The sequence below is a fragment of the Trichechus manatus genome, unplaced genomic scaffold (genome assembly GCF_000243295.1).
Source record: "Trichechus manatus latirostris isolate Lorelei unplaced genomic scaffold, TriManLat1.0 scaffold00089, whole genome shotgun sequence".
Taxonomy (NCBI): Eukaryota; Metazoa; Chordata; class Mammalia; order Sirenia; family Trichechidae; genus Trichechus; species Trichechus manatus.
In genome coordinates this window covers 3,917,670-3,937,976 of record NW_004444025.1, presented here as the reverse complement: position 1 = coordinate 3,937,976, position 20,307 = coordinate 3,917,670, and the positions used below count along the sequence as shown (strand labels likewise).

The 20,307-nt window shown below is 36.3% G+C and overlaps 1 protein-coding gene across 9 annotated transcripts in view; it reads right to left on the bottom strand.

Moving 5' to 3' along the window:
• Positions 1–263: 263 nt before the first annotated feature.
• Positions 264–20,307, bottom strand: part of RXFP1 (relaxin family peptide receptor 1) — a 157,377-nt gene continuing 137,333 nt past the window's right edge. For 5 of the 9 annotated variants that reach the window (XM_004382043.2, XM_004382040.2, XM_004382041.2 and 2 more), the window contains 5 exons: positions 16,953–17,024; positions 13,642–13,871; positions 11,575–11,985; positions 10,667–10,885; positions 264–1,670 (listed from right to left, as the gene is read on the bottom strand). In XM_004382043.2, coding sequence (XP_004382100.1) covers positions 1,369–1,670; positions 10,667–10,885; positions 11,575–11,985; positions 13,642–13,871; positions 16,953–17,024 — 1,234 coding nt within the window. In that variant the 3' untranslated portion in view covers positions 264–1,368. The remainder of the gene's footprint in view (positions 1,671–10,666; positions 10,886–11,574; positions 11,986–13,641; positions 13,872–16,952; positions 17,025–20,307) is intronic. The other 4 variants (XM_004382045.2, XM_004382046.2, XM_012557191.1 and 1 more) reach the window with 3 other exon arrangements.

Here is a 20,307-nt window from a genome sequence, read left to right as displayed (position 1 = left end):
TCACATGCTTATTGGCCAATTTGTATATCTTCTTTGGAGAAATGTTCAGATCTTTGCCCGTTTTGAAATTTGGTGACTTGTGTTTTTACTATTAGGTATAAAGGTCTTTATATATACTAGATACACATCTTTTATCAAATATGTGATTTACAAAACTTTCTCCCTTTCTGTGCATTGTCTTCATTTTGTTGATGATGTCCTTTGAAGCCCAAATTTTTAAATTTGATGTTGTCCAGTTTGCCTGTTTTTCTTTTGTTGTTTGTGCTTTTGGCGTCATATGGAAGAATCTGTTGCCTAATTCAAGGTTACAGAGATTTACTCCTATGTTTTCTCCTAAGAATTTTATAGTTTTAGTTTATACATTTAGGTCTTTGACCCATTTTGGTTTAATTTTTGTATATAGTATGAGGTAGGGGTCAAACTTCATACTTTTGCATGTGAATATCCATTTGTTGTAAAAGCTGTTTCTTCCCCCATTTAATTATCTTGGGACCCTTGTCAAAAATCAATTGACTGTAAATGTCAGGTTTTATTTCAGACTCTCAGTTATATTCCATTGATCTATGTATCTATCGATCCTCATTCTGGCTGTTTTGATTCACTCAGTTGCAATGCTTGTGCTTTCCTATTGCAATCCCATATGATGGTGCTCACTTAAAGCAGAAAGACAACTGGACAGGAAGTGACGTAGAAATGCTGTTTTGAATTCATATCAAAGCATCGTTTTTTTAACAGTAATAAATATGTTGTATTGGTTCTCCAGTGTATGGAGACTCGAGGAGATGAGATGGTTTCTTAAAACAATTTTTGTATTTTGCAAACAATCATACATTTTCTCTGATGTTATTAAATTGAGTATTCAATATGTATATTTAAAAAGCCTTTATTTAAAAATGCCTATGATTCTTATGTTTGCTGCTATGTATGGCACACAAAGCTCTACCTAATACTAGGAGCTGTAGATGGAATTTGTATATTCTGTTGTAATTAAACACAATTTTACTTTGCAAATTGAAAAGGTTCTGTACTGTCTACTTCCAGGATATTACTGAGTGCATACACATAGTGGGTGCACAGTAAATGTGTGCTAAAAGAATGAATGACTTTTTCAGAAGTACATTTCTCTTCATTTCCTAGCAAAATATGTACTGGTATATACACATTATCAATATAATTTTATTCCCTTGACATGGGCATCAGTTACTTTTATTTTTTCCCAAATAACAACCTTGTGTCCTTGTAAACTAATTTATCCTGGTTATTATTATAAACTGTTGATTTTGTGATATTCATTTCATACCAGTAAATCCATGATGAAACCCCCCCTCCCCCCCCAGTATTCTGTGAAGAGATGGCTTTCAGAGTCCTTTATGAATAGGAATTGAGTCTAGCTGATTGAGAAATCAGTGACATTTCACTGGGGTCTGTGAAAAGAGCTGGCTTCATTAACTCAGATGGTATCTCTTGCAGGGGCCACATTTCCACCCAGATAAACGATGGAGCATATGTTTTCTGACTGTCTCTGCTGTTAATAGACCTCCTTTGTCTGTAGTTATCCCAAACCTGAAGGACCGTTTCTTTGAACGGTCTTGTGGTCAGAGTATAGAGAATTGGATTCAAAGCACTGTTGATAGGCAGAATAAAAATCACTACCCAAGAGTTTATGGTACCTGAAAGAGAAAAATGAAATAGTTTTAACATTTGTATATGTCCTAGTTTATGAGGTCTAGAAAATCCTTTTCCTTGTTTTTTCCCCTGTAGTCCTTTAAAGTCTTGTTTTTTTTTTTTTTTTTCCTTTGATGTCACATAATTAAATACCAAGTCTGTATGTGTTTCCACAATGTCTTTCCAGAGTCCCAGTGTTTGAGGGGCGTGGTGGTGTTGCAAAAGAACAGGCTTCTTTGCTAGGTAACTTTTCTTGAATATATCAACAAGAGTATACCATTAGGTAGAAATATTTTCCTCAAAGTAATTACATATTATTATAACATGATTCCATTTTATGAAAAACAATATTGTTTAGTATTCAAATCACACCTTTTTCAAATTCTAGTATGATTACTAGATAGCACATATAGTGTTTCTCAGAATACGTGCACTTATCCTTAATAGATTTCTTTTCTGCTATTTATTTTATTTGAAAAATAGTTATGGCATTTTTAGGCTTTTGACCAGACATTTATTTCAGCAAAACATCTTCAGCCAACCCTACCTCAAAAATCATTGTAGTATATGTGCAACTACCAAATACTTGGATTTTTATTAGAATTTGATTGGTGATATTTTATTTCTTGTTGCTCATAAAATGTAAGATACTACCACCAACAACCATGGGATAAAAACGATCATGTGTTTATAAATTTTACAATGTGAATATATACTGTATTACAAATGAAGGTAGCAGGAGATCTGCACATTATTTTTAAATACCAAGACTGTTTTCTTCCGTGATCTTTTACACTCTAGGGTAATGCTCCCTAAATTGATATGTATTCCAGGAAGAAATCTAGTTACTGCAATGAGTGTCTAAGCGTGCACACATACACACACACACGAAAGACAATAAAGTAAATCTCCAAGGCATGATGTCACGTATCCACCATTACGGTATCAGACAGGCTCTATTCACCACCATAAAAATCTCTTGTACTCCACCTATTCATCCCTCCTTTTCTCCCTCCACACTCCCCCATCCCAAGCCCCTTGACAACGACAGATCTTTTTATTCTCTCTATAGTTCTGCCTTTTTTAGAATGTCGCATAGTTGGAATTATACAGTATGTAGTCTTTTCAGACTGACTTCTTTCAGTTAGCAATATGTGTTTAAGTTTCCTCCACGACTTTTCGTGGCTTGATATCTAATTTGTTTTTATTGCTGAGTAATATTCCATTGTATGGATGTACCTCCGTTTGTTTATCCATTCACTACAGAAAGACATCTTGGTTGCTTCCAAGTTTTGGCAATTGTGAATATAGCTGTTATAAACATTTGTGTGCATGGAATATTTCTCCATTTATTTAGATCTGATTTCTTTCATCAGTGTTCTAGTTCCTCATATAGATCTTGTGCATATTTTGTTAAATTTATACCTAAGTACGTCATTTTTTTAGGGGGGTTGGCACAGCGGTTAAGAGCTCGGGTGCTAATCAAAAAGTCAGCAGTTGGAATCCACCAGCTGCTCCTTGGAAACCCTATGAGGCAGTTCTACTCTGTCCTATAGGGTCACTAGGAGTCAGAATCAACTCAACGGCAGTGGGTTTGGGTTTGGTTAATGTAAATGATGCTGTGTTTTGGTTTCAAATTCCAATTGTGTATTGCTGGTATATAGAAAAGTAATTTACTTTCATAGATTAACCTTGTATCCTGCAACCTTACTGTAATTGCTTATTATTTCCAGAAGTTTCTTTTTGCTGAGTCTTCAGAATTTTCTACATAGACAATTATGTCATCCATGGACAAAGACAGTTTTATTTCTTTTTTTCCAATCTGTATACCTTTTCTTTCATTTTTCTTGTCTTATTGCATTAGCTAGGACTTCCAGTACAATGTTGAATTGGAGTGGTGAAAGGGGACATCCTTGCCTTGTTCCCGATCTTAGAGAGAAAGCATCTAGTTTCTCACCATTAAGTATGATGTTAGCTGTAGGTTTTTGGTAGGTGTTCTTTATCAGGTTGAGGAAGTCTCCTTCTATTCCTAGTTTGCTGTCTTTTTATCATAAATGGCTGTTAGATTTTGTCAAATGCTTTTTGTGCATGTATTGATATGACCATATGATTTTTTTCCTTAGCCTGTTGATGAGATGGATTATATTAGTTGATTGTCAAATGTTGAACCTTGCATATGTAGAATAAATCCTACTTAGTTGTGATGAATAATTCACTACTGTGTAACACATGGGGTTGCCATGAGTCAGAATTGACTCGACAGCAAAGTTTTTTTTTTTTAATTCAATTTGCTAATATTATGTTGAGGATATTCCATCTATGTTCATGATATATTGGTCTGTAATTTTCCTTTCTTGTAATGTCTTTGTCTGGTTTTGGTATTAGGGTAATGCTGGTATCATAGAATGAGTTAGAAGGCATCCCTTTGCTCCTATTTATGAGACAGATTATAGAGAATTGGTATCATTTATTTTTTAAATGTTTGGTAGAATTCACCAGTGAATCCATCTGGGCCTCGTGCTTTCTGTTTTGGAAGGTTATTAATTATTGATTCAATTTCTTTAATAGATATAGCCCTATTTAGATAATATGTTTTTCTTTGTGTGAGTTTCGGTAGATTTTACCTTTTAAAGAATTGGTCAATTTCTTGTAGTTTATCAAATTTGTGGGCATGAAGTTGTTCATAATATGTCTTTACTATCCTTTTAATATCCGTGGGTTGAATATGATGCCCCTCTATTTTATTTATGATATTAATAATTTGCGTCTTCTCTCTTTTTTTATTGGTTAGCTGGCTAGAGGTTTATCAATTTTATTGATCTTTTCAAAGAACCAGCTTTTGGTTTTGTTGATTTTCTCTATTAATTTTCTATTCTCATTTTCAATGATTTTTGCTCTAATTTTTATTATTTCTTTTCTTCTGATTACTTTGGATTGAATTTGCTCTTCTTTTTCTAGTTTCCTAAGATGCAAGCTTAGGCTGTTGATTTTATATCTTTATTTTCTTTTTATTGTGCTTTAGATGAGAAAGTTTACAGAGCAAATTAGTTTCTCATTAAACAATTAATACACAATTTCTTCTGTGACATTGGTTGCCAAACCCGTGATGTGACAACACTCTCCCCTTCTCCACCCGGGTTCTTTATTTCCATTTGTCCAGTTTTCCTGTCCCTCCCTGTCTTCTTGTCTTTGCTTTTGGGCTGGTTTTGGTATCAGGGTTATTGTGGCTTCATAGAATGAATTCTGAAGTATTCATTGCTTTTCTATGTTCTGAAATAGTTTGAGTCGTACTGGTGCAAGCTCTTCTCTGAATGTTTGGTAGAATTCTCCAGTGAAGCCACTTGGGCCAGGGTTTTTTTTTTTGTTGGGAGTTTTTTTTTTTTTTATTACCTTTTCAATCTCTTCTCTTGTTATGCATCTGTTCAGATTTTCAACCTCAGTTTGTGATAGTTTAGATAGATGATGTGTTTCTAGAAATTTTTCTATTTCCTCTAGGTTTTCAAATTTGTTGGAGTGTAGTTTTTCATAGTACTCTGTTATGATCCATTTTATTTCAGTTGGGTCTGTTGTGATGTCCCCCATTTTATTTCTTATTTGAGTTATTTACTTCCCCTCCTGTTTTTCTTTTGTCAGTTTGGCCAGTGGATTGTCAATCCTTTCAAAGATCCAGCTTTTGGTTTTGATTTTTTTTCATTTATTTCTGCTTTGATCTTTATTACGTCCTTTCTTCTGGTGGCTGAAGGCTTCTCTTGCTGTTCTCTTTCTATTTGTTTGCATTTTAGGGCTAACATTTTGATTTTGGCTCATTTTTCTTTTTGGATGTGTGTGTTTATTGCTATAAATTGACCTCTGAGCACTGCCTTTGCTGTGTCCCAAAAGTTTTGGTATGGTGTTTTCATTTAATTCTAGAAATTTTTTGGTTCCATCTTTGATTCATTCTATTATCCAGTTGTTTTTAAGGAAGATGTTATTCAGTTTCCATGTTTTTTATTTTTTTCCTTGCTTTTCTTGTTATTTATTTCTACCATTATGGCGTTGTGATAAGAGAAGATGCTTCGTGTTATCTCAGTGTTTTGGATTGTGTTCAGGGTTACTTTGTGGCCTAAGATGTGGTCTGTTCTGGAGAATGTTCCACGTGCATTGGAAAAGAATGTATAATTTGTTGCTGTTGGGTGGCGTGTTCTATATATGTCTATGAGGTCAATATGGTTGACTGTTCTTTAAATCTTCTGTATCTTTGCTGAGTTTCTTTCTAGATGCTCTGTGCTTTACTGAAAGTGGTGTGCTGAAGCCTCCTACTATTATTGTGGCACTGTCAATTTCTCTTTTCAGTGCTGTTAGAGTTCATGTATTTTGGAGCCCTGTTGTTGGGTGTGTAGATATTTATTATTGTCATGTCATCATGTTGGATTGTTCCTTTAATCATTATGTAATTGCTTTGTCTTTTATGGTGGATTTTGCCTTAAAGTCTATTTTATCTGACATTAGTGTTGCCACTCCTGCTCTTTTTTGTTTGCTCTTTGCTTGCTTTTTTTTCCATCCTGTGATTTTTAATATATTTATATCTTTGTATCTAAAATGTGTCCTTGTACACAGCATATTGATGGGTCATTTTTTTTTTTTATTATTGTGCTTTAGGTGAAGGTTTACAGAAAAAATTAGCTTCTCAATAAACAATGAATACACATATAATTTTGTGACATTAGTTGCAAACCCTGTGACATGGCAACACTCTTCCTTTCTGGACCTTGGGCTCCCCATTTCCATTTTTCCAGCTTTCCTGTCCCCTTCTGCCTCCTCATCCTTGCCCCTCAGCTTGTGTGCCCATTTAGTCTCATATACATGATTGAACTATGTATATTATTGTTTGTTTTATAGGCCTGTATAATATTTGGCTGAAAGGTGAACCTCAGGAGTGACTTCAGTGCTGAGTTAAAAGGGTATCCAGGGACCATATTCTTGGGGTTTCTCTAGTCTCTGTCAGACCAGCAAGTCTGGTCTTTTTTTCTGAGTTAGAATTTTGTTCTACGTTTTTCTCCAGCTCTGTCTGCACCCACTATTGTGATCCCTGCCAGCACAGTTGATGGTGATAGCCAGGCACCATCTAGTTGTGCTAGACTCAGTCTGGTGGAGGCTGTGGACTAATTAGTCCTTTGGACTAATATTTCCCTTGTGTCTTTGGTTTTGTTCATTCTCCCTTGCTCTAGACAGGGTGGGACCAGTAGAATATCTTAGGTGGTCGCTCACAAGCTTTTAAGAGCCCAGATGCTACTCATCACACTTTCAAATTTAGAACATTTTCTTTATAGACTATGTTATGCCAATTGAGCTAGATGTCTCCTGAGACCATGGTACCCAGCTCTCAGCCACAGTAACTCTGTCCCTCAAGGTGTTTGGATGTATGTGTTTATGAAGCTTGTATGACTTTGCCTTGGTCAAGTTGTGCTGACTTCCTTAGTATTGTGTACTGTCTTACCCTTCACCAAAGTTATCACTTATCTATTGGATGAGTCATGTTTTTTAGTCCATTCTGTCATTCTGTGTATTTATGGGTGCATTTAAGCCAGTTACATTCAGTGTGATTGCAGATAGGTGTGAGATTAATGCTGTCATTTTGTAGTGCTTTTTCTTTTGTGGTGCTGAGGTTTTCTTCATTATTCTTACTCGTGCTGAGTTCCTTTTTGTTTGTGGAATTTCTTTTTCATGTCTTTTGTTATTGTAGATTTTGTGTTTACTGAGACTTTATGTTTTTCTTCTTTACTTTGATGAGGAGGTTTGTTAACTTTCTTTGTGTTTGCCTTGAAATTTACCCTTATCTTCCTAAGTTTGAACCAGTATTTTATTATTTGACATTGGCTTGACTTCCTCTCCATTTGAAAGTTCTATACTTACACTGTGGATTTCCCCTTTTATTGTTCTGATGCTGTCGTCATTTATAGATTGATGTCTCTAGTTCCCGATCTTGAATCTTTTAGTTTTGTTTTATCCTTGAGAGTTAATTACCTAAGTTGGTATTTGGCTGATGCTGACCTGTGTCCTAGATTCAGGTTGTTGTCTGATGTTGTTTATTCTTTAACGGAAGGACTCCCTTTAATAAATCTTGTAAGTTTGGTTTGGTATTTATAAATTCCCTTAATTTCTGTTTATCTGGAAATGTCCTAATTTTGCCACCATATTTCAGAGAGACTTTGCAGGATATATTATTATTGGTTGGCAATTTTTTCTTTCAAGATTTTTATATATCATCCCATTGCCTTCTTGCCTGCATGATTTCTGCCGAGTAATCAGAGGTTAGTCTTATTGTTTCCCCTTTGTATGTGACTTTTCCTTTTTCTCAAGCTGCTCTCAGATTCTTTCTTTGTCTTTTATTTTGGTGAGTGTGATTATGATATGTCTTGGTGACTTTCTTTTGGGGTCTATCCAATATGGGTTCGTTAAGCTTCTTGGGTGGTCAGCTTTTAATCTTTCATGATATTAGGAAAGTTTTCTGTCAGCAAATCTTCAGTGATCCTGTCTGTGTTTTCTGTTTTCTCCCCTGTTCTAGAACTTCAATTGCATGCAAATTTTTGCTCTTAATTGTATCCAAGATCGCTCTCAGGTTTTCTTCATTCTTTTCTCTGATTTTTCCTCAAACAAAGCGTTATCCATGAATTTGTCTTCAAGTTCAATGATTCTCTCTTTCACTGTTTCAAATTTGTTCCTAAAACCTTCTATTGCATTGTCCATTTCTGAAATTTTGTTGTTTACCTTTGGATTTCTAATTGCTGTTTTTGTATGATTTCTAATTGTTTATTTATTTTGACATTGTGTCCTTGTATTATTTTCCAGATTTCTTCTATTGCTTTGTGTTTTCCTTAATTAGCTACGTTTTGGCTGGTTTTGTCTATGTTTTCCATGATTTTGTCTGTATTTTCCTTGATCTGTTTCCTAATCTTTTGAAGAGCACTGAATATTAGGCTTTTGAATTCCCTATGAGATAGTTCAGTGCCTTTTCTTCTGCCAGAAGGTCATCTGGTGCTTTATTTTGATCACTTACTGGAGCCATCTTGTGCTTTTTTTTATGTTGTGATATTGTCTGCTGTCTCTGAACATTCAGGTATTATTTTCTTTGTTTATTGATTGTAGGTTTGTTCGTTTAGTCCTGCTTTTTGTTTTGTTTGGTTACATTTGGGCAGGCGGGCTGTGTATGCTTTCTTGCTTGCTTGTCTATAGGCACAATAGTTCTCACCACCTTATCTGGGTGTGTAGTACCAGTTGCTCAGCTATGGTGTAATAGGGCAGGTCCACTGGGGAGGGGGGAAGGGGTGGAGATAGGTTGTTTGTCTATAAAGTGAACCGGGCTGGAGCCAGGGGCTGGAATGGGGCCGGTTCTCTTCAGTGCCACATAGCGCGGTGGGGTGGGGCCTGAGCTGGCAGGCAGGGGATCTGGGGTCTGTGCTGCTTCTCCTCGGGGCCGTGTAGTGTGGCAATGTTGGGGATGGGCTGGTAGGGAGGTGTGTGGGGTCTGGCTGGCATGGCTGAGGAGAGAGGCAGGAGAGGGGGAGAAGGCAGGGGCCAAGGGGACTAGATGGAGGAGGGCAATAGGTTGGGTTAGTACTGTGGCTTCTGTCAGTCAGGGCTGCCAGGATGGGACAGTTCTTGCTGCTACTTACCAGAAGGATAAAGGTTGTAGGAATGTGCTCCTGTGGTTACTAGATGAGAGAATCTGGGCTCCTCTTTGAGTTGCAGCCAGCAAGTGTGGTCTTACTTAGCCTTGGGTGTGTCCGCACCATACCTCTATCTCCTATTGGGAATTCCATGGAGGTGACTTTCTGTGTGCAGGGTTGTTGGATTTATTCAGAGATGACCATGCTGTGCCATGCCATTTGGCTAGGAACTTCCACTCTGTATCTCTACTCCTTCATCGTTTTCTATCAGTTTCTTCTTATCCTCAGTGGCTTCTGATGTAATAGTTTATGCCTTCATTTAAGGTTCAGGCTTCCAGGATTGACATCTGGATCTATTTTACTTGGTTTTTATGGGTCTTTGATGCAGCAGGATGGCTTAGTGTGTCTGACTAGTCCACCATCTTGGGTCACCCTCTGTCTTCCTTATTTTCTAATGCATGCATTTAATGCTATAAATTTCCCTCTAAGCACTGTTTTTGCTCTACCCTACATTTTTTGATAAGTTGTATTTTCATTTGCATTTAGTTAAAAATATTTTAAAATATCTTTTGAGATTTCTTTAACCCACGTTATTTAGAAATTTGTTGTTTAATTTCCAAATATTTTGTGGTTTTCTAGCTATTTTTATGGTACTGATTTCTATTTTAATACCATTGTTGTCTAAGAGCACACTTGGTATGATTTATATTCTTTTCCATTTGTTAAGAATACAAAAAAAATATGTATTTTTGCATTTGTTAAAACCTATAGAACTTTACAACACAAAGGGTGAACCCTAATGTACACTATGGACCTTAATAATAACGTGTCCGTGTTGGTTAATCAGTGGTAACACATGTACCACATTAATGCAAGATGTCAATAATAGAGGAAACTGTATGTGGAGAGGAGAGGTGGCTATATGGGAGCTCTGTACTTTCTGTGCACTTTTTCTGTAAACTTAAAGCTTCCCTAAAAAATAGTTTATTAATTTAAAAAAAAAAAAGAAACTAAACTCCTACAAAAATTCATCTCTAACATTCTGAAACAAAATGAATTATTTTATAATCGTTTTGGCCTGGTTTCCTTCCTGGTCATCTCTAGTAGGGATGTATAAGAGTTTCAACACTTCGCGTGCAATTTACTTGGGTCACTTTCCTCTGTTCTAATTGTGTTATCAGGAATTTATGAAAAGAACGGAACAGCTCCCTCACAGTAAACATTTCATTCCTGAACAGAGCCTGAATTACATACGACTCTGACATGAGTCAGCGTTCAGGATCTTAACTTTCTTGCTTAGAGGAACATCCCATCAATGGACTTATTTCTCTCCAGAAAGAAAAAAAGAGTTGTACCTGGTATTTCTACTTGAAGCAGTGAAAGAAATTTCAGTATAAAAATGGGTATCCAGCATAATGCATCAGTAAATACAATAAAGAAAAACCGCTTGGCGAGCATCATCTCTTTGTTAACTTGATTCCGTATCTCGGTTGCTGTGATGGCACTTTGATGAACGCTGTAAAACATGCTTCCATAGGAAAAAACTATGATGATAAATGCTGCCAGGTTAATACCTATGTAGAACACAAAGAATATTAATGTGTATAAACATTTTTTCAAAAAATATTCTTAGGTGTTATTAAAAAAAGAAGATAGGCCATAACACGAGTTTGTTGTTCTTTATAAAGGGTTATTAAGGTTGCACAGAAATCATAAAATTTCTTTGCATTGAAGTACTGTTGTTAGGAATGATGAAATGTTTAATTCTGAAATGGCATATTAAAATGAAATTATAGTGATGCAATGAAAATCCTCGGCCTGTTAAACTTTCTAGTATTTCTTTCCTATCAATTATTTTATGCTGTAGTTTGGGAATATTTTTACATTGCTGGTACAAAACACTCTATGTTTACTTTCTTTGCTACTTTGTTTGGCTATTTTGCATATGAAAATATAACAAATACTATTAAGTTCAAATAATAAAGGCAAAGAGCCAAAAAGGCATAGTATTGAGGGCAAATTCATGAAATGCAAGAGTTTATTGTCTTATTAAGCTGCATCATGTTGAAATTTATATGATAAAGGAATAACCTGGAAAAAAAAATCCCTCTAGGGGATTCTAAGAGAATCCACCCCCACCTTCACTGAGAAAAACCGGTTAAAAGATCTGAAATAAAAATTCATAAATATTAGAAAGTGTGAGTTTCACATTCCTATTTTTGCACCATTTGAATGAAAGGATTTTTAATATAGGATTTCTTACCAAGAAAAATTGCCACTGAATAAATCTGGGCTCCAGTACTTTCTGTATCTTCTGAATGAAGAGGAAAACACACTCCATTGGTGCCATAGTAGTTTCTGAAAAATTCCTTATTGCTCAATGGAACGAAAGCCACTATAAATCCAGTAGTCCAAATGAGAATCAGAACCGTAATTGTTCTGCATTTTCCAGGTCTTAAACATCTAAAAGGATATACAATGCAAATATATTTTTCCAATGTCAGAAAAGTTAAAAGTAAAACGGATACTTCTGTGGACAGAATGGCCAAAGATCCCACAAGCTGGCAATGAACGCTCTCCATCCACAGCTGTGCATGCTTATTGTATTCTCCACGAAACTTTAGGTCGAAGGCTCCAATCACAAATAAATAGATTCCCATTAAGCAGTCAGCACCTACGGGGATCAGTAAGTTTCACAAATTTAGAGAAATAAATAGGTACAATGGAATTAACAACAAGCATTAATATTTTTAATTTTAGTAAAAAATAGCCAAGTTTGTTCTATTCTGGGAGAAGGGTAAATTTTATACTCCTAAGAATTTGTTTATGGGTGAGAAGCTCTTGATGAATTCTGTTTGATAACCACTTTTATATTATTCTCTACAGTTAATTACATAATACATTGTTTAATGCCTGTTTTCCTCTCAAATGCAGGTCTCTGAGAGCAGGGATCTTGTCTGTTTCATTTTCTGTTTTAGTCCTATCACTTAGAAGTGTTGAATAATTTAAAAAATGCAATTATGTTGAGTGTTCAGTTAGGAGCCTACATGGAGATGTCATTATCTGGTTCAGCTCTTCCACTGAAATTCTCCCAGTTTAACAAGTTAAGGACATCATCCAAATTCCTGAAAAAGTAATTCAGAAGTTGCTATGATAGAGCAATGACTCTGGCTTTTGAAGTCTATAATTTGGAAGACGTGAGTAATTATGAAGTGATTTGCAGTCAGTAGAATTGTGGGGGGATAAAATTATTTACCCAGAGCTGCTCTCTATGATTCCATAGCTTCCCACTCTTCTTTCTTTCCACATTTTTAGGCTCTTCCACCCCAAAGAATCAGCTCTCAATGCGATACACTATGTGGGGTATTTGCTTTTTAAGCAATCATTACCTATCAGAAGGTGGGTGGGATTTTTTCACTGCACAAGCATCCTACCCTGAAGTCCCTAAAAGTGCATCACCATATAAATCATAAGGCTGTTCTTGATTGCTAAACACTAAAGTTACATTCTAGCTGTCACCAGAGAAATTGAGATTACTCAAAATTTGGTAGATAACAATATAAAATAGTAAATGATTTCTGAGTTCTGTTTCTTATGTAGCTTGCAATGAAAAAGAACCATTAGATGGTAGACTTCGAGTAAGGATGAGGGAGTGCATGGGACAGCACCCATAACAAAAGTGAACATGGGGGGATTGATTGGTATTTTACTTGCTTGAGGAAATATGGATAAATTTTTGGTCACTTGACCCAGACTATAAACTCTTTGTGGACTGGTTTCTTGCTTATTTTTCTTTGTAGTTCTTATTTAACACAGTATTTTGCAATCATATTTCAAAAACTTAAAAAATACCACCGAAAACATTTTTTTCCTATTTAAAGCTTTCAGATAATGAATCCAAAAGATGCTAGTAGCTCAGAGATCAGAAAAACAACTAACTAGCTATTAACTCAATACCTATGAACCAGGCAATACAAGCCAAAAAGTAGATAGTCTTGATGTTAACATTTGACCACAGATGGCTGCAATTTTATTTTAAATAAAAAACTGTAAGTGCTTTAGTAAAATATGCCTTCAGGGCTACTGTATGAGAGAAAAACCAATGAAGAAGAGCTTCATTTGTTCTGTGTAACGTGGTTGAATTGACTGGTTTTAAAAACTTGTTTTCTTTCCTAAAGCAATTCTGTTTTCATTGTAGAAAATGTGGAAATGACACAAGGAGAAAAATGTTAAATCTCATAATTCTCCCAATCAGTTTACTTATTTTCTAACAGCAAATGCTTTTGTATATTTTAAAACTATAATTCCTCTTCTACCAGGAGATACTCACAGCAGAGAGAAATGATTGACATGGCGTGCAGCTTATTTTCAGACCTGATATAAGGTCGCATACAAATAACAAAGATGTTTCCAAAGCATGTCACTGCCGATACAACCCAGACAAATATTCTCTGAATAATGCTTGCCAAGAGATTCTCTACAGATGAAATCCCATCGGTGTTTGGTTTACAGCTGCGAACGTGAGGTGCATATCCACAGTACTGGAATTTCTTAAAATATCTGGTGTACAAAGAGAAGGCAAAATCAGATTTTTATTTTACTTCAATACATTAATTTATTTCCCTACATTTTTCTCTGTAGAGAGAAAATGTATTAATTTGCGACATGGAGGAATGTAAAACATTAGGAATAGTGTCTTCTAGGGATGCTATAACAGAAATACCACAAGTGAATGGCTTTAACAAAGAGAAGTTTATTCTCTCACAGTCTAGGAGGCTACAAGTCTGAATTCAATGTGCCAGCTCCAGGGGAAGGCTTTCTGTCTCTGTTGGCTCTGGGAGAAGGGGGTCCTTGTCATCAGTCTTCCCCAGTCGAGGAGCTTCTCAGGCACAGGGACCCTGGGTCCAAAGGACGCACTCTGCTCCTGGTGCTGCTTTCTTGATGGTATGAGATACCCCTGTCTCTCTGCTTGCTTCTCTCTTTTATATCTCAAAAGAGATTGGCTTAAAACAGAACCTTATGTTATAGATTGAGTCCTGCCTCATTAACATCACAGAGGCAGGATTTACAACACATAAGAAAATCACATCAAATGACAAAATGGTGGACAATCACACAATACTGGGAACCATGGCCTGGCCAAGCTGACACATATCTTTTGGGGGCACAGTTCAATCCATGACAAACAGTAAAGCTTTAAACTTAAGTTTACTTCTTATTGACATGATTTTATTGTAAAAGAATGTGTAGGTGGAAGCTGGCATAATGAATATACAACTGTTAGACATGTCTTGGAATCTAAACTGTTAGGATATGTTCAAAATAATTAATCTATCCAAGGGAACTTATATTGGGTTTTTAGTGTTTAATACATGTAAATGCAACTGTTACATAGCTCTGTCATTGTTGCAACTGATTTTGCTTTTTACACCTCAGGAGAAGATAGAGTTAAATGCTTTCTCCTCTCGTGCTTCCACGGCTTCTTTATTACAGAATTTATTGTGTAATCTGTCCACCACTCATCTGTCCATTGGCCACACTGTCGTGGCTTACATGTTGCTATGATTTTGGAAGCTATGCCGCCTGTATGTCAAATACCAGCAGGGTCACCCATGGTGGACAGATTTTAATGGAGCTTGCAGACTTAAGACAGACTAGGAAGAAAGGCCTTGTGATCTACTTCTGAAAATTAGCCAGTGAAAACCCTATGGATCACAAAAGAATACTGCCTGATATGGTGCTGAAAGCTGAGCCGCCTATGTTGGAAAACACCCGTAATACACAGAGGCCATAACAATGGATTTGAACACACCAACTATTGTGAAGATGGTGCAGGACTGGGCAACGTTTTGTCCTGTTGTACATGGGGTCTCCATGAGTCAGAGTCGGCTCAATGTAACTAACAACATGTTATCTGTCACTACTTGCTAACATGCCTATTTCTTACACTAGATTTTGGTACGGTATGTATTCAATAAGTATTTACTGAGTGAATTCTTTCATCAATAGAGAGACCTCCCCTGTTAATAAAGACACTGGTTGGATAATCAATAATTACTACTAATATTCACAACATTTATTGAGCATCTTCTAGGTATCAGGAATAAATTCTCACAACTCCACGAGGTAGGTATTAGTATCACCATATAAGGATATGAAATTTCAGTGAAGTTAAATTATTTGGTAGGAAATTTTCTAGTAATGTAGAAATGGAATTCAAATTAGATCTATTTGTCTCTAAAGCCATGTGCTCTGGTAAAGAAGATAAAAGATCTTTATAGTACTAAGAGCTATAGTAATAAAAGATAAAAGCCTGATGATTACAGTATGTGGTCCTTTTAAATTCAAGTTCAATTGCAGATATTTCCATCCTGTTCTATCCCTATCTGCCCACCATTTTCTCTGTGAGCTACTGAAGCAGAGGAGAGTAAGACATGAGGAAGAAAGGGGCGGTGATTGCCATTTCACTGTTTCATTTGTGTTAAGCTGAAGTTCTGCTTTCACCAACAGAATTGTAATAGGTATTTGTTTGTTAGTTTGGCTGCCTAGCATCCAGACACTCTTTTGGTAATAGCGTACTCATTTCCTGTAAGGGAATTACTTCTCCATCTTGTGAGAAATCATGATGAGACCTTCAGTGGAAGCATCCCCTTAACCACAGTGGCCTAAGCAAGATCAGTTAGACTCTCTCCTGGAACTCTGCCTCTTATTGAATGACACTTGAATGGATTCCAGCAGAGCCTGGATCCTTAAATCCTTGCTTCCTAGGTCCATGTTTTCTGCCCCAATCCAGTCTGTTCCTTTAGCTGTTTTTTTTGATTTTGGGAGCTATACTGTATTCTTCCAATAAATTCCATTTTGTTTAATTTAGCCAGAGTGTTTTATGTGGTGTGCAACCAAGGAACCTTTTATAAGCCTTCACTCTGAGGAGTTATGGAAAACAAAAATGGAGTGTCCTGTGTTAGCCTTAAAAAATAAGCAATATGGTAGAGTTGATGGCTGACATAACACTTTCTAAATTATTGAATATTAATTACCATGGCGTTGGGATCTTTCTAGTGCCTGCTATAAGATTGCATTCTATTAAAGAAAATGTTTCTAAAGCATGTACAATGGTACAACCAGACACATTTTTTTGGATAAGAGAATTTTCAAAGTTTACCATTTTTTCATGTGCACTTGATCAGACACCTGATAGAAATTGGGGGAATTTTTCCCTGAGGAGGATTTCTCCCTGCTTTCCTTCATTTACATCAACTATTTATTTATAATTATTTCATGTTGTTTATATAAATTTCTACTCCTTTGTCCAGTAGAACTTATACTATGTGTGCAAACTGCTAGCTTCCTAGGCAAACAGCGATATCTGGTATCAGAGCTGAGGAGAACTTCTTACAGAACTGAGGTGGGGTCCCTCCATACGCACGTTTCCTCAGATTAAAAAAAGTCCCCTATGAGATTCTGTTAAACTGTGGAAAACTAAAAATCACCCTGTTGCAATATCAAAGGTAAAAAAGTTAATTATTGTTTAGGCAATTAGTCAGAATATATTAATAGATTAGATGTGCTGGGTTATAGTAATACATGTAGATACATAAAACGTTAAAATCAAGGTGAAGAACTAGAAAAACATCTACTTACATGTGGGAGAGATTCCTAAGAGGTCTAAACATCCTTTGTTGGATATTTGAAATTTCAATTCCTTCCAAGCTGCTAAAAATATCAAATTAATAATCAAAGAAAATAACATGTATATTATATATGGTATAATAAAAATGCTAAATTAAAAACAATAAAAATGCTTTTAACACTTATTCTGAATAAAATGTTTATACTTTCCCAATTCCTCCTTTTTTGATTCTGTTATTTATAAATGTATGTCTCCCCTATTAGATGTTTTTTTAATCTTCACAGATCATGACATAATGCTTTGTACATAGTAACTGTTGTTAGTTGCTATCCAGTTGGCTCCAACTCATGGCGACTTTATGTATAACAAAATGAAACAGTGCCTGGTCTTGTGACGTCAACATGATCTTTGATATGTTTGAGCCCACTGTTGGGCCTTTGTGTCAATCCATCTCATTGAAGGTTTCCCTCATTTTCACTGACCCTCTACTTTACCATCCCCACACGTCTGTCAGTTTGTCACACTGTGGTGGCTTGTATGTGGCTGTGATGCTGGAAGCTATGCCACCGGTATTTCAAATACCAGTGGAAACACCCATGGTGGACAGGTTTCAGTTGAGCTTCCAGACTAAGAAAGACTAGGAAGAAGGACTTGGTGGTCTACTTCTGAAAGAAATAGCCAGTGAAAACCTTATGAATAGCAGTGGAACATTGTCTGGTATAGTGCCAGAAGATGAGCCCCTCTGGTTGGAAGGCACTCAAAATACGACTGCCTCCTAAAATTAGAGGCAACCTTAATGACAACAATGGAGTCAAGCTTTTGGGACCTATATTAGCTGAAGTGGCATGACTTAAAATGAGAAGAAATAGCTGCAAACATCCACTAATAATTGGAACTTGGAATGTACAAAGTATGAATCTAGGAAAACTGGAAGTTGTCAAAAATGAAATGGACTGCATAAAGACCAATATACTAGGCATTAGTGAGCTGAAATGGACTGGTATTGGCCATTTTGAATCAGACAATCATAGGAACTACTATGCTGGGAATCACAAATTGAAGAGGAATGGCATCATGTTCATCATCAAAAAGAACATTTCAAGATCAATTCTGAAATACAGTGCTATCAGTGATAGGATAATATCCATACCTCTACAAGGAAGATCAGTTAATATGACTATTATTCAAATTTACACACCAACCACGAAGGCCAAAGATGAAGAAATTGAAGATTTTTACCAACTTCTGCAGTCTGAAGTTGATCAAACATGCAATCAGGATGCATTGATAATTACTGGTGATTGGAATGCAAAGGTTGGAAACAAAGGAGAAGGATCGGTAGTTGGAAAATATGGCCTTGGTGATAGAAACAACACTGAGATTGCATGATAGAATTCTGCAAGACCAATGACTTCATCGCCAATACCTTTTTTCACCAACATCAATGGCGACTATACACATGGACCTCACCAGATGGAATACATAGGAATCAAATTGACTACAGCTGTGGAAAGAGACAATAGAAAAGCTTAGTATCATCAGTTAGAAGAAGGCCAGGGGCTGACTGTGGAATACACCATCAATTGCTCCTATGCAAGTACAAGCTGAAGCTGAAGAAAATTAGAACAAGTCCACGAGAGCCAAAGTATGACCTTGAGTATATCCCACCTGAATTTAGAGACCATCTCAGGAATAGCTTCGATGCATTGAACACTAATGACTGAACCAGATGAGCTGTGGAATGGTATCAAGGACATCATACATGAAGAAAGCAAGAGGTAATTAAAAAGACAAGAAAGAAAAGACCAAAACATATGTCAGAAGAGACTATGAAACTTGTCCTTGAACACAGAGTAGCTAAAATGAAAGGAAGAAGTGATAAAGTAAAAGAACTGAATAGAAGATTTCAAAAGGCAGCTCAGGAAGACAAAGTATTATAATGAATGCTCAAAGACCTACAGTCAGAAAACCAAAAGAGAAGAACATGCTTGTCATTTTTCAAGCTGAAAGAACGAAAGAGAAAATTCAAGCCTCAAGTTTCAATATTGAAGGATTCTATGGGGAGAATATTAAATGACACAAGAAGAATAAAAAAAACGTGGAAGGAGTGTACAAGGTCACTGTATCAAAAAGAACTGGTTGACGTTCAACCATTTCAGGAGGTAGCATGTGATCAAGAATTGATGGTACTGAAGGAAGAAATCCAAGCTGCACTGAAGGCATTGACAAAAAACAAGGCTCCAGGGATTGATGGAATACCAACCGAGATGTTTCAACAAAAGATGCAGGGCTGGAAGCATCACTCATCTACACCAAGAAATTTGGAAGACAGCTACCTGGCCAACCAACTGGAAGAGATTCATATTTATGCTCAATCCAAAGAAAGGTGATTCAACAGAATGTGGAAATTATCGAACAGTATCATTAATATCACACGCAAGTAAAATTTTGCTGATGATTATTCAAAAGCTGTTGCAGCAGTATATCGACCGGAAACTACCAGAAATTCAAGCCAGATTCAGAAGAGGATGTGGAACGAGGGATAGCATTGCTGATGTCAGATGGATCTTGGCTGATAGCAGAGAATGCCAGGAAACTGTTTCCCTATGTTTTATGGACTGTGCAAAGGCATTTGACTTTGTGGATCATGACAAATTATGGATAACATTATGAAGAATAAGAATCCCAGAACACTTAATTGTGCTCACGCTGAACCTGTACATAGATCAAGAGGCAATCATTCAAACAGAACAAGGAGATACTGTGTGGTTTAAAATGAGGAAATGTGTGCGTCTGGGGTACATCCTTTCACCATACTTATTCAATCTGTATTCTGAGCAAATATTCTGAGAAGCGAAGAATGTGGCATCAGGATTGGAGGAAGACTCATTAACAGCCTGTAATATGCAGTTGACACGCTTGCTGAAAGTGAAGAGGACTTGAACATTTATTGATGAAGCCTTCACTGTGGATTACACCTTATCATAAAGAAAACATCTTCACAACTGGATCAATAAACAACATCATGATAAACGGAGAAAAGATTGAAGTTGTTAAGAAGTTCATTTTGCTTGAATCCTAAAATCAACACCCATGGAAGCAGCAGTCAAGAAATCAAATGACACATTGCAATGGGCAAATCTGCTGCAAAAGTGTTAAAAAGGAAAGATGTTACTTCAAGGACTAAGGTGCACATGAGCCAAGCCATGGTATTTTCACTTGCCTCATGTGCATGCGAAAGCTGGACAATGAATAAAGAAGACTGAAGAATTGATGCCTTTGAATTATGGTGTTGGTGAACAATATTGAATATACATTGGACTGCCAGAAGAATGAACAAATCTGTCTTGGAAGAATTACAGCCAG